This window comes from Vigna angularis, chromosome 3, assembly GCF_016808095.1.
Source record: "Vigna angularis cultivar LongXiaoDou No.4 chromosome 3, ASM1680809v1, whole genome shotgun sequence".
Lineage (NCBI taxonomy): Eukaryota > Viridiplantae > Streptophyta > Magnoliopsida > Fabales > Fabaceae > Vigna > Vigna angularis.
Window position 1 is genome coordinate 35,578,359 of NC_068972.1, and position 13,792 is coordinate 35,592,150.

Consider the following 13,792-nt stretch of genomic DNA (forward strand, 5'->3'; position numbering starts at 1 on the left):
AAAATGAGAGGGTATTATCTCATTCAAACCCCAAGAGATTATAAACAGATTCTTTCTGTTACTTCTGGACTGCATATTCTTCCACTCCCTTTCTACGGAATGATTCTCTACATTAATGAAACGTTTCATTGCACAATGTAAATTCATAAAATGGTAACGTCTTTTCAATGTTAGAAAGCGAAAAGGCGATGGATACAGTTCAAAGTGTCTTTACATCTTCAATATAAATAAATACCTGAATGCTTAGAAAGTCCCTTAAAAGTAAAAGAGAGATACTTTGAAGCATTCTTCATAAAAAGGTTGTATCCTCTTAGATCATTAAAATTTGATCTTTTCCTCTACAATGGCTGCCGATGGAACTGAGGAACATGTTACCTTGAAGCTTATGGTGATGAAAGGGAAAAAAAAGGTTGTCATTGCAGAGGCAGGGAAGGAGTTTGTGGATATTCTGTTTAGCTTCTTAACATTACCTTTAGGAACCATTGCAAGACTTGTGCGTGAGGAGTCCAAGGTGGAGCCACCTGAACTTGCATTGAGCAGCCTCTATCAAAGCGTACAGAATCTTGACGATGGGTATCTTTGCACAGATACGTGTAGAGAAATGCTGCTGCGTCCCAGAAACTCCATGGAAGCTTACTGTAGGAGACTGGAGCTGAACATTGACGACACAGAACCCACAGAGTATTTTGTTTGTAACAACTTGATCACTTGTTCATACACAAGCCCAGTCATGTTAAGCACCTTCAAAAATGAAAATTGCCGATGTGGCTGCATGCTGGCAAAACGGATTTCTGCTGAAACCTCTTATGGTTTTGTTAAGAGTAATTCTCGTTTTATGATCACGGACGATCTGAAAGTTATCCCACACTCAATGGATAAAATCGTTAATGTGCTAAAGAACAGCGGAATAAAAAGCTTGTCTTCAGTAAACGTAATGTCGGTAAATATAACTAAAAATCAGGTTTGTTTAAGTCCGAACGATGAATTTGCATTTCCTTTCAGTTTCTTAGGATTGTTTACTTAGCAACTGATTTAAGCTTGTGATGATTATTCTTCGAATTCTCCTTTTTACAGGTAGTAGATATGTTGAAATGTTGTTTGTGCTCAAGGACAGTTTTGACAGATTTGTTCTTAGAAAAACTCCCCAGAGAGATATTACATAAAAGGAAAAAAATCGCTCCCTCTGATTTTGAAGCAAATGACAGTGGTAATAAAATCATAGTGAAGATAATGCAGAGAAAATCTAATGGGAAGATAGTGTTTGCTGAAGGAAAAGAAGATTTTGCAGACTTTCTGTTTAATTTGCTAACTATTCCCTTAGGAGGAGCGGTACATTTGATGGAAGGGTGTTCTTGTGTTGGTAGTCTTGATGGATTATATAATAGTGTTGTTGATTTGGATGAAGATCATTTTACCACAAAGAAAGTGAAGAATAAGTTTGTTGATCCAGTACTTGCCCCACAGTTCAAATTGAATAGTTTGCTACCTTTAACGTGTGACTATGTCCCCAAATATTTTTGTTACGTTAAGTTTGACAATCAAAAACGACACGGACATGTCAGTAGAATCATTGAAGATTACTATTTAACTTCCGTGTTGAAGCCATACGACTCATTCTCGGAAAGGTATGTTCCTGTAGAGTTTGTGGACCCCATATCTTATACAAATAACAATGGTAAAGGATATTTAAAAGGACCGACAACGTATATGGTAACAGATGATTTGGTCGTGACGCCGTCGTCCTCCATTTCTGTTATGTCTTTGGTGAGCAGTATGAGCATTCCCGTTGATGACTTGAAAGAGAAAGTGGTTAGCATTGGCACGGAGGAGGTAAGACCACTAAACTGAAAATTCATAGTGTTATTTCTACGTAAAATGCTTTTCATCTTTTCCATAGAAAGAGTAAAGATTGATCTGTTAAATGAATTTAAAAATATGGTAATGTATTTGTCAATGTACTTCTCAATTTTCAGCTTGTGTTAACTTTTGGCAGGCAGTGACAGTAAGTTTATGGTGTTGTTGCAGGGTGTGCGCATATTACAAGCGTCATTGAGCTCTACATCAGTCCTGACATTAGGTCTCAGCCACTTAACAAAAGTGAAAGAGGACAACTGAGTTATATTTACTTCTAGTCCTTCTATTTAGTGTCTTTTTCTTAATTTTCACTATTTCTATATCTGCATTTAAAAATGTTCTGTTGTCGTACAAAGATTTTGCAGTTTTGCAGCAATTTCGCTGCTTTATTCTTTCATCTTTTTATTCTTTAATCTTTCCGCCATCGGAGAAGCTAGAAATTTGAAATCACGTTTCGTTGCGCTACAACTACATTTTAAAAGACCGATTGAGCCAAGTAAAAATGATTTTATTTTATGTGTAGCCTAAACCGTTCAATATAAAAGGGTTAGACTTACATTTTCAAATATATTACGTACATTTTTTTACATGAAAATCCAACGTAAGTAAAGACGTAGTAACCACTTTTTCATTTTATGTAGCTTAGTTATTCATACTTTTAAAATTTAGTTTAATTTATTTGTGATAAAACTCTCGTTAAACTTAGATGCATAAATAAAATAAAAAATAAAAAATCTTATTTGCATAATAGAAATTTATTCAGAAATGCACCTATCAATATAAAATTCTTTTATGGACTAAATTAAATATTTACTATTAAAATTTTAAATGAATTGACTCACAATATCATATCCAAATATACTCTTAACCATTAGAGAGATGTCTTTTCAAGTATTTTCTTAAAATCGCAAAATATATAACATAATAAAAAATTGTTGTTAATATAATTACTGATACATAAGTACTTGTAAAAAAATATAGGTCTTGTTTCTTAAGGAAGAAGAGTGAATTGGTTCTATATTAAAAATTGTTTTTTTTCAGAAATCTATGGAAATTTTTTAACTTTTTCTTGAAACACAAGCAAATAAAGATTGTAAAGCAATTAAAAAGATAAGGGATAGAAAGACAAACACCAAAATTTTAAATACTAGTTTGGCCTTAACGTCAACATGTAGCTCTCTTTCAATCAACTTAAGTAGATACTCTAGTTACTAAGAAATACATCAAGAAAGGTGCTTAAAAGGTTTGACATGCAAGATTGTAAATTAAGGAATATTCTAGTTACTAAGGGAGACAATTCAGTCACAACGAATGCCCAAATGGGTATTCAGAAACTCAAGAAATATAGAAGATTCCCTATGCTTCAACTATAGGGAGTTTGGTGTATGCCTAAGCATGTATGTGTCCACATATAGCATACATAGTTGGCATATTTGGCAGATATTTTAAACAATCCAAGAATGAATCACTAGAAAGAAACTAAAAAAGTTATGAAGTATTTCAAGAAAACAAATGATTATATACTCACATATAAAATATCAGTTATCGAATGCCAAGTGTACCACCATTTCAGATGCTACTAAAAACTTATAAACTTTTCGTCAATATTCTAAATGTATGTATCTTGCTTCTAAAAATAAAATTTAAACATTCATTTATTTCATCAAATAAATGTTCCGTTCAATAACATATATTTCAAATAATAAGAAAACATTTAAAACTATTCAATAATTAAAAATTATTCAAAATACATCCAAAATAAAATAAAATGCATTCCCAAATCAATCTCCAAACTCTTAATTGTTTTACATCTCACTTAGTCATATCATTATCACAAGGTGACATGTTATGTACTTCTGTTATTTGAAAACTTGAACAAAACCATGTCCTCGATAAAGTAGTAACAATTTGTACACACAAATTCTATATTATAGAACCATCTTCGTCTCCAGTAAGGATTAATATAGAGAGTTGCTACAATTACCAGGACTGTCGATGTGCATGACACACCAAAACTTATCCGAAAAACAAATATGTCAATGAAACTGCAATTGCCGCCATCAGTGTGAGAATTATTTGGTGAAATAGCATGTGGCTGTAGATAAGGATTGCAACTTCTTGGCAGTGGCGGTCCACAAAGAAAAGCATTACCTTCATAACTGCTTTCATCAAACGTAATAAACTGACCTTTCCGCTCTGGTGTTTCACCACTTAAGTTGTTATGTGCTACACTAAATACGGCAAGAAAAGACAATCTACTTATTTGAGGAGGAATTTTACCACTCAATTTGTTAAAAGAAAGATCCAAACTCTCTGTTTGTACCAAATTGGAAAATGAAGCTGGAATTTGTCCAATTAAATCATTGTAGGACAAGTTCAATGCTCTGATTCTTATCAAGTTTCCAAATTCAGACGGAATATTCCCAGTTAATTTGTTATTGGATAAATCAATGCCAGACATATAACCAAGGATATCCCCTTTGTAAGTGTAGGATGTTTTCTTTGTAGTAAAGTTCACCTTTTCTGTCACATTTAAATATGTATCCACCCACCAGGAACTAAAATCACCATTAAGACTTAATTCTTTAAAGTTCTCGTCCACAAAAGGCATTTTACCCAAGCAACCGGGTAACAAACCAGAAAGATTATTAAATGAAAGGTCTAGTATAAATAGTTTTTTTAATTGGCATACATGTTGTGGTATATGACCTGAAAAGTTATTCCCTTTCAATATGAGAATGTTCAATGATGATTTTTCAAGATCCAATATCATGTCTTGAATTTTACTGGTTATTCTATTGTAACTTAGGTCAAGAATCATCAATGAAGATATGTTGAATGTCGATTTGGACAAGCTAGTAAACCTATTATTGCTCATGTGGACGAATTTCACGAAAGAATTAGCAAAAGACGGTAAAAAACCAGAGAAATTATTTCCTGAGATGTCTAGATATTCCAGAGCGTTCAGTCCCACAAATCTTGTTGAAATAGATCCTCCCAGATTATTGTTTGACAATGAAAGCACTCTCAACCTCGAAACATTTCCCATCACACTTGGTAAATTTCCCACTAAATGATTATTGCTTAGATCCAAGGTCGCCAACGATGTGATAGAAAAACTATCTATACTTCCAGAAAGACTATTTCTGTCCAAATACAACTCTTCCAAATACTTCAAAGTCGATAAAGTAGGAAACACTGGTCCATGTAGCTTATTATTTGAAAGTTTCAAAAATCGGAGCATGTCGCTAGATATGTTTTTCGGTATTTCTCCTGAAAAATTGTTGTCAGAAAGATCCAATGTATTCAAAAAGTGCATTTGGCTGAATTCACGAGGAATTGAACCTTGGATGTCATTTATAGACATGTTCAGAACTATCAAATTTGGAAAGATTGAACTGATGTTGCTGCCAAGTATTTGACCAGTTATGAAATTGTCAGACACATCAATCGTCGTTATCTTAAGAAGAGGACGTGATGGTACCTCAAAATTACCCCTAAAAGAGCAATTTCTGACACTAATGACTTCCAATTGTGTGTTATTTTTCAACAGCCAGTTAGGAAATTCCCCATCCAACTTGCAACTGGTAAAATCCAGACTAGTTATGTTATATTGGTAAAGAAGAAACTTGGGGAAAGGAATAGAATTTGTGTCTGTTGTTGATGACAAACTAAGTACTTGTAATTGAAATTTCGGAATCCAATTTTGCAAAGGGGACAATGAGTCCATGATGACTTTGTTGCCATCACCATGAATGAACTTAAGATTTGAATGATTGGCAAATGGTGTAAAAGAAATAGGTACCTCAAATTGGTTTTCTTCGAAACCAAAATATTCAAGTGAAGTAAGACTTGCAAGGTTATAAGCAAAATTTCCAATGAAGTAATTATAAGATAATTTCAGCGTTCGAAGAGATGTCATGTTTACAAAAGACGACGGAAGTAATCCTTCGAAGTGATTATGGGATAGATCTAACTCTTCCAGCTTATTCAGCTTAAACCAATCTGAAAATTCAAATTTTGAGAATAAAATTCATTATTTAGGGACACAATGAAAATATATAAATATTTTAACAAAGTGAGAAAAAAAAAGTTGTATTGAGTAACTTAAAAGGTGATTTAATAAGAACGTTACCAACTGAAGGAAGTGTGCCATTTATGTAACATTCGGAAAGTGACAAAACTTTCAAAGAAGTCAAATCTCCAATACTTTGAAAAAAATCATTTTCCAGATTAGAACTTCCATCTAGTATCAAACTTCCTAGGTTTTTTAAATCATGAAAATCTGCAGAAAACAGAAAATGAAAAGCTTAATGTAACAGAAAGGAAATTAATTTACCAAGAAAAGTTAAGAAGTATTAGGTAGTACCTCGAGCCACAACTGCTCCTTTAAATTTATTCCAACGCATAGAAAGCATCTTAATTGACGATAAAGTTCGTAGGGACTCCCTTAGTTTCTTCCCATCTATCACATTATCATCTAAAGTAAGGACCTCCAATGTGCTTGTACTTTGTAAGCCTGCAAGATGTAAAGTAAATTAACTAAAAGTATGCAAATATATATGAACTTTGGCTAAGTAATCACATTTAGCAGCTTCAAAATGCAATGATTTTATCCTAAACATGTCTCTTTCATAGGTAAACCATTAATTAAACTTAATGTTCTTAAATACCTTCGTAGACCACAAAATTGTTGATTTGATTTAAACTTAGATCGAGATTCTTCAGACTGGTGAAAGTGGATAATCCTGCAAGAGATACATGTCAAAGTATAATAGTAATGGTACGTGTCAGTAAATATTTCTATAAACCTTCTTAATTGCTGATATTCAATTTTAGTTCTTTTATCTAAGTTAGTCTAATCTAGCTTAATTTTTATAAATTTGTAAATGATTCTTAAAATATATTCATATTTATTATTTTGAAACATGTGTAATATAAAATTGTAAATGATTATTTCTTAGGTTATAACTGTATTAATTTTTACACATTGACTATAAAATTCCATAAAATTATATTTTAGAAGTGGTGGTAGTCTAAAATAGTGAGACTCTGTTGTTTTAATATTAAATGGTTCATTTATAAATAGTTTTGTTATAAACGAGTTTCATTATTTTAAAACGTATCATTTCTCTATAAACAACTTTTCTAGAGTTTTTTACCTTCTCCCTAGGAGTTCTAACTCCTAAGTCATCTCTTTGACTATCAAGAGGTACATAATCGACCACAGCAACGAGGTCTACATTTCTACACGATCAATTTCTCCAATAGAGCAAGTAAGTTTTGGCTCCTTTTTCTCTTTTCGTTCTTAATTGAGATCATGCTTAATGATCTCTTGTTGCATGTGAGTTGTAATGTATTTTCCTAATTTCCTGTTGATCAGAGGTTATAAGGACTCTCTCTAATCGTTGTTCGGTGTTTTGCAAGCGTTTCTAGAGTTCCTTGAGCTCTAAGCAAGGGTTTGGTGTTTATAGAGTGTTGTTGCTTCTGTGTAAGGTAAGAGAAGCTAGATGTTTTAGCATTAACTATAATTGTCTTGCAAGTTTAGTGGTTGTTTGATTATTAACTTGATTGAGTATTAATTTGAGTAATTGTGATGTTAGTTCAATTAGATGTGTATATTATTGTATTGTATGATCTATGTATGATGAAGTTGGATTTCTTTGTCGTCTTGAATGATGTAATATGAAGTTGCTTCGATGTTGGAAATTTAATTCAAAGTGTTTGGAGGGAAAAAGGATCAAATACCTGGGTGGTGAAGTTAAAAAGGGAGGTTTTGATAGGTGAGTTTGAGAAATAGGTGTTAGGATGAAGAAGCAATTGTTTCAAGGCTGTTTGGATTAGAATTAGCTGATACGTGTGTTAGAATGGAGTAGTAGTCATTTTGGAGTATTTACAAAGTTTTTAAAGTGTAAATCAATTCCTAACATTGATTTATGAAAATCCAAATAGTTCAAAGGGAATTGAGTGATAAGTGAACCGAGTACTCATTGAACACTTGTTAAGCTATTGTACATGCTCACTGAGTGAGAGAGGATAAAATCTTTATAATAATATGTATTTTTGTGAGATGAAAATACATGACATGTACGGTCTAATAGAGCCTAAGATTTTGAAAAAGAGTTTACTGAGTGTATGTTTGGTGTAGTAAAGCTCAAGTTTTTGCCAAAAATCTATTGAGTGTGCTTAGTATAGTAGAGCCTATGATTTTGTCAAGAATATTAAGTGTGTTTGATCTAGTAAAGTCTGGGATTTCTCCACTAAGTGTGTGTTTGGTCTAGTAGGGTCTAGGGTTATGCAAAAAATCTACTATGGATTGATATTTGATATGTATATGTAATTAATATGAATGTAGTTATTTCCGAGAAGAAAATACTACATTAAGTGGTTTTAGGATATTTATTTAATAAGGATTTGGAGAATGAGATTCTTTGGACTCTACTAATATTATATTTACATAAAGAAAGATATTATGCGATGAGAGTTGACTGAGGTTTCTATAGACTTAGATGTTTGAGTTTGATATTTGTGATGTATGTTGTTTACACACATAAAAAATATTTTAAAAAACTCACTATCGTTTCCTGTTTTGTAAATGATCATTTATGTGAGTTATGATCGTGTGTTATATGGAATATATAATAATACAAGTGAGGATGTACAAGAGTGATATGGGTTGAGGATGAATGAAATTAACGTAGATATTGTTGGGTACAAACAAAGTCCCACATCGAATAAAATAAGAGATGAACATGAGTTTATATACACATAAGATACCTCCATTGAAAGAGGCCTTTTGGAGAGGTACCAAAAGCAAATCCGTGAGGGCTTGGCCCAAAGCGGACAATATCTTACCATTGTGGAGATCTATGTGTGTGTTGTCCTTCCCTACAAATGGTATCAGAGCCAAGTTCAGGTCTGGTGACCGGGCTTAGTCGAGTACGTCCCTCCATGATAAAGTGAAAGTGAAGCCTGACAGGTGGCCAGATGTATCATGAGAGGTGGAGAGCAAGGGATGCTCAGTGTTGTGACCATGGATCGTGAAATAGGGCAAGGAGATGCTTAGTGTTGACCATGGTGTACTCGAGGATGAGAAAAAAGACTTCCGCTGTAGGGGAGGTGGAGAGTCATACTCCTTTGTTTGAGGGGAGGATGTTGGGTATAAATAAAGTTCCACATCGGATAAAATAAGAGATGAACATGAGTTTATATATACATAAGATACCTCCATTGATAAGAGGCCTTTTGGAGTGGTACCAAAAGGGCTTGACCCAAAGTGGACAATATCTTACGAGTGTGGAGATATATGTGTATATCAAACCTTCTCAATAGTGGTATCAGAGCTTTATGCTCTGAGTACCGAGAGAGAAAGAGAAAAACGAGAGAGAGAAGAGTCAAACACCGCGAGAGAAAAAATGTGTGCTTGATTTTTTTTGGAGAGAGATGACAAAGGTTGTCAATGGTATGAGTGTGCCACAATTGATGTGAAAAACCAATTATGATAATTGGTGCCTACAGATGAAGGCGTTATTGAGATCCCAAGATGTTTGGGATATGGTGGAAGACGGGTACGTTTAACCTGATGAGAATGAACATTAGACGGTGGCACAAATGACAGTGTTGAAGAAAACTCATGCAAGAGATGGGTCAGCATTGTATTTTATCTACAATGCAGTAGATGAGTCGAGATTCGAAAAAATAGCGAATGCCAAATCAACAAAGGAAGCGTGGGAGATATTGGAGGTTGCGTATAAAGGTGATAAACATGTTAGACAAGTCCGAATACAAGCTCTCAGAGGAGAGTTTGAACAATTGAAGATGGAGTCAAAAGAGCATATAACCGAGTACATAACTCGGGTGGAGAAGGTGGCCAACCAACTCGGAAGGAGTGGAGAACAAATGCCATCAAGCCGGGTGTTGGGAAATTTTTTGAGATTCCTTACAAAAGATTTCGAAAGTATCGTGTGTGTCATCGAAAAATCGAAAGACTTGTCAGTTCTCACAGTGGATGAACTTGCTGGGTCATTAGAAGCCCACGAACAAAGGAGAAGGAGTTGGGATGATAATGTTGAACCCGACGATCAAGCACTACAGTTACAGTTTGACTCAAATAAAACTTTGATTACTCAAAGCCGAGGTCCTGGCGGCAGAGGGCGAGGAGGCCGAGGACGAGGTGGACGTGGCCAAGGTAATTTTGAGAATGATAGTGAAGAGCAAACCGGTCAACAGAATTGGCGTGACCCAAGACAAGGGAAAGGCCGAGGAGATCTGTCAGGAGTTGAGTGTTTTAAGTGTGGCAAGTGTGGCCACTATGCAAATGAGTGTAGATCAATCAAGTGCTACAACTGTGGCAATGCTGACCATATTGCAAAGTATTGCAAGACCGAGACAAATGGGGAGACTAATCTCCTTACTGAAGATGCAGAAGAACTGTTGCTGGTAAAGAGCTTGGATGCAGTGGACATGGAAAATTCGGCCTCAATAATGGATGAATTGATCTCGGTAAAAGGTGCGACATACGTGGAAAAGGAACTCAAACAAAAAGATGAAGAGATTCAGCAGATACGGAGGCTTCTGATTGAAGCTAATGAGATTATGAATAAATAGAGTGTTGAGCTTGAGGAGCTAAAGAAGGCGGATGTCAGAACATGCTTGAAATCAAAGACTGATGAGATTTCTACCAACTCAGTATGATATCAAGATATTGGGGCAAGCAATCATATGTGTGAAAACGTGAACTTTTTTGATAAACTCACCAAGGTGGAGGCCAAATTTGTGTCTTTCGGAGATGACTTTAAGGTGGTCGTGAAAGGGCGTGGAACAATTTGACATATGCAGAACAATGGACGAGTTGGAGAGATTAGGGATGTTTACTATGTTCCCGAGCTGAAGAGCAATATTTTAGGCATTGGTCAGATAATTTAAAAAAATAATTCAATTTTTATGAAGGACCATGTACTGTATTTAAAGGATAAGCATGGTCGTCTAGCAACCCAAGCAAAAGCGAAGAAGAACCGGTTGTATGAACTAGAGCTGAAAATATTGGAGAGAAGGTGCTTGAAGCAAGGTATGACTAGTAAGAGCTTGGATAACTCCAACTCAAATCTGGTTGAAAGAAGCAAACCCGGTGTGGGATGATGCACATGAAAAACCGAATGAAGGAAGGAAGAATTTAAGTTTATGGGAGAGTTTGTTGGGATAAACTTAAATTTTAGGGTTTTATTAATAATTTTGTTTAAATCTTATTTTATTAGTTTTTGGGTCTAGTAATATTTAGTTTGATTTGATAGAGATAAAATTGGGATACGTAGTTATGATTTTTTATTTATCTACGTACAATATTATTTTATGATAGATTAAAGATATTTTATTTTTAAGATAGTTGACATTTTATTTTTAAATTTTATTTTTATTTTCATAATATTATAAGTGTTACGGCTATTTAAAGCTTTCAATTATCAATGAATAACAAGACTCAATTTTAGGAAAATATTTGAGTGCATGAGATTTTCTCAACATATATCTACTATATATGTATATTTGTATTTTGTAATTATCTTAATGAGTTAAAGTTTTATATTTTTTATGAATGGATTTTGAAAATTTTGTTAGTTAAATATGTTTTTTAAAATTTGTTCATACATATACATATACATATGGATATTAAAAATATATTTACTCATATAAAAATTTCTTAAGATTTTAATTGACTAATTAATGTTTTCATCTAGATAAATAAAATAATTATTATATTTTATATATTAAATTACTCTGTTATAATTAATAATTGAAATATAATTTGTAAGTAATAATGATTTAAACTATAATAATATTACACATTAATATTTAAGAAAAAAAATGATATAAAGAAATTAATCTTTTAAATTATTTTAATTTTAATTTAAGAAAGCAGACTAGTAGACTCTGATTGACTAACCCACCTTTAACCAACTCATTTAGTGAACTAAGTGGGTCGGACCTACCCACATATCCTAACCCACTTTATCACCCAAGTCTTAACTATATACATCATTCTATAAAAAATAAAATAAATAACATCAAATACTCAAAATCTTTATAATAAAAACATAAAGTTCCAAATTTATAAAATACTGACCGCTTATATCTAGCTCTCCTTGGAATTGATTGCAGCTTAAATCAAGAAACTGAAGATGTGGAAGACCCCTCAGATATGGAACAAATCTGTTGCTCAAACTGTTTACCCGCAGATCTAAATGTCGTAAATTGGTTGGCCATTTAAAGGTCTGATTATCTGATAAAACAAAATTGAAAACATCAACTTATCATATTAATTAATTAAATAATAAGGAGGATGCATATCATATTAAATAATTAAGTAATATATTGTTTAAATATAAAATGCTATCAAATGTTAATCATAACTAACCTTTGAAAGGCCTCAACATACTGCCAGACTCGTTTAAGTTGTTCCAGGATAAGTCAAGGAACTCCAAAGAACTCAATTTTGAAATATCTAAAAATACATATCCCGATTATAGACAGCTGGATATATTTTGTAATCAATATTTATAATATGGAAAGTATATATGGGGCCGTACTGTTGTAAATCGATCTCCAACTCAATGCACTGTTATCTAAATATAAAGACTTGAGGGATGAGAATCCACTGAGAGCAGAGCCAATATCAGTTTGGTTGAAGTTGTTATAGGACAACCGAAGGACCTCAAGATTCCTCAATGTTGAGCATAAACCTGCAAGCAAGGAATATATCCTCCATTAATTAACAACTACTCAGCTCTATTAATGAAGTGGAAAAGTTACCGTCAAAGTGAAGATCCGAGTCCAATTCAGTTTCACTCAAATACAGTTCCTTTAAAGATGTGAATCCCTCAAGGGATGGCAAGATCTCATTAGTCAAAGGGTTCCAACTTATGTCAAGGACCTCCAGATTACTACGCAGCTTTCGTGACACACTTTCAAAAACTTACATATATGCACCAAAATTTGTCAAAGAACCCAACAAAATGTGAACAAAAAATATAAAGTATAAAAAAATAGAAGATCTTCGTGATAATAAAAAATAATATTGTTATCATTTTTCTTTAAATAAATTAAAAATGTACTGAACTTATTATCACTTAAATAAAGAGACTTAAGAGATGGAAGTCCATCCAAACAAGATAGAATGGTGGTAGCATTATCCAGATAGTTATTATTGAAGCTAAGGAGCTGGAGATTTGGCAACTCTGGAAGGTATGTAAAAGAAAGTTGAAATAATGAGTATTCCATAAAACATAACAAACAGACTTATAGGAATGGATACCTGCATCCCCAACACAACCAACTATATTGTTATATGCGAAGGAGAGGTTCTTCAAATCTTTGAAGACAGAAAAATCGGAGTAATTTATATATTGTTGGTCATAGATGAAAGGAAGATCGAGTTGCGCCACTCTCCCCGTGGAGGGATTGCAGTGCACTCCTTCCCATTCACAGCAATCACCGGGTTGTTCACGGAAACGTAGGTCTAAAAGTGCTTCTCTCTCTTCCCTCCAACATCCTTCACACCACAGGGCTTCCAATAAAAGGAAAATGAGGAAACACACTCTCAAACTCTTCATTTTCTTTTTCATCCACTTCAAGGATTTCGTCTCAACCTATCCCTTAAATAAAAGGAAAATTTCGTTATTTCATTATTTTGTCAAGCCCTGTAAATGAAGACACTTGACTTCAGGTCAACAGGAAGACCATAACTTCTGTTAGCTCCACCAAGAAAATATTCTTTCTCCAATTATTATTTATATTTAATTGGTTTTAAACTAAATTTAAATTTGTTGTAAAAAGCTGATAGAATTACGAACAAAATTTCTTGAGACGTGTAGAATCACTTTCGTTGAGGACTTATCCGCGGTATGTTGCGCAAGTCTCTCAGGATACAACAGAAACTTCTCAGAAT

General features: G+C 33.6%; 2 protein-coding genes across 2 annotated transcripts; one reads left to right on the forward strand and one right to left on the reverse strand.

The window, feature by feature from the left end:
• Positions 1-343: 343 nt before the first annotated feature.
• On the forward strand, positions 344-2,115 carry LOC108324467 (uncharacterized). Its single transcript, XM_017557416.1, has 3 exons — positions 344-961; positions 1,075-1,830; positions 2,026-2,115. The coding sequence occupies exons 1-3, from the start codon at positions 344-346 to the stop codon at positions 2,113-2,115; spliced, it is 1,464 nt and encodes a 487-aa protein (XP_017412905.1).
• Positions 2,116-3,534: 1,419 nt separating this feature from the next.
• LOC108325319 (receptor-like protein 15) lies at positions 3,535-13,501 on the reverse strand. Its single transcript, XM_017558376.2, has 8 exons — positions 13,160-13,501; positions 12,435-12,587; positions 12,263-12,349; positions 11,972-12,127; positions 6,528-6,602; positions 6,224-6,373; positions 5,990-6,139; positions 3,535-5,859 (listed from the first exon to the last, which is right to left on the reverse strand). The coding sequence occupies exons 1-8, from the start codon at positions 13,467-13,469 to the stop codon at positions 3,701-3,703; spliced, it is 3,240 nt and encodes a 1,079-aa protein (XP_017413865.2). The 5' UTR covers positions 13,470-13,501; the 3' UTR covers positions 3,535-3,700.
• Positions 13,502-13,792: the final 291 nt, after the last annotated feature.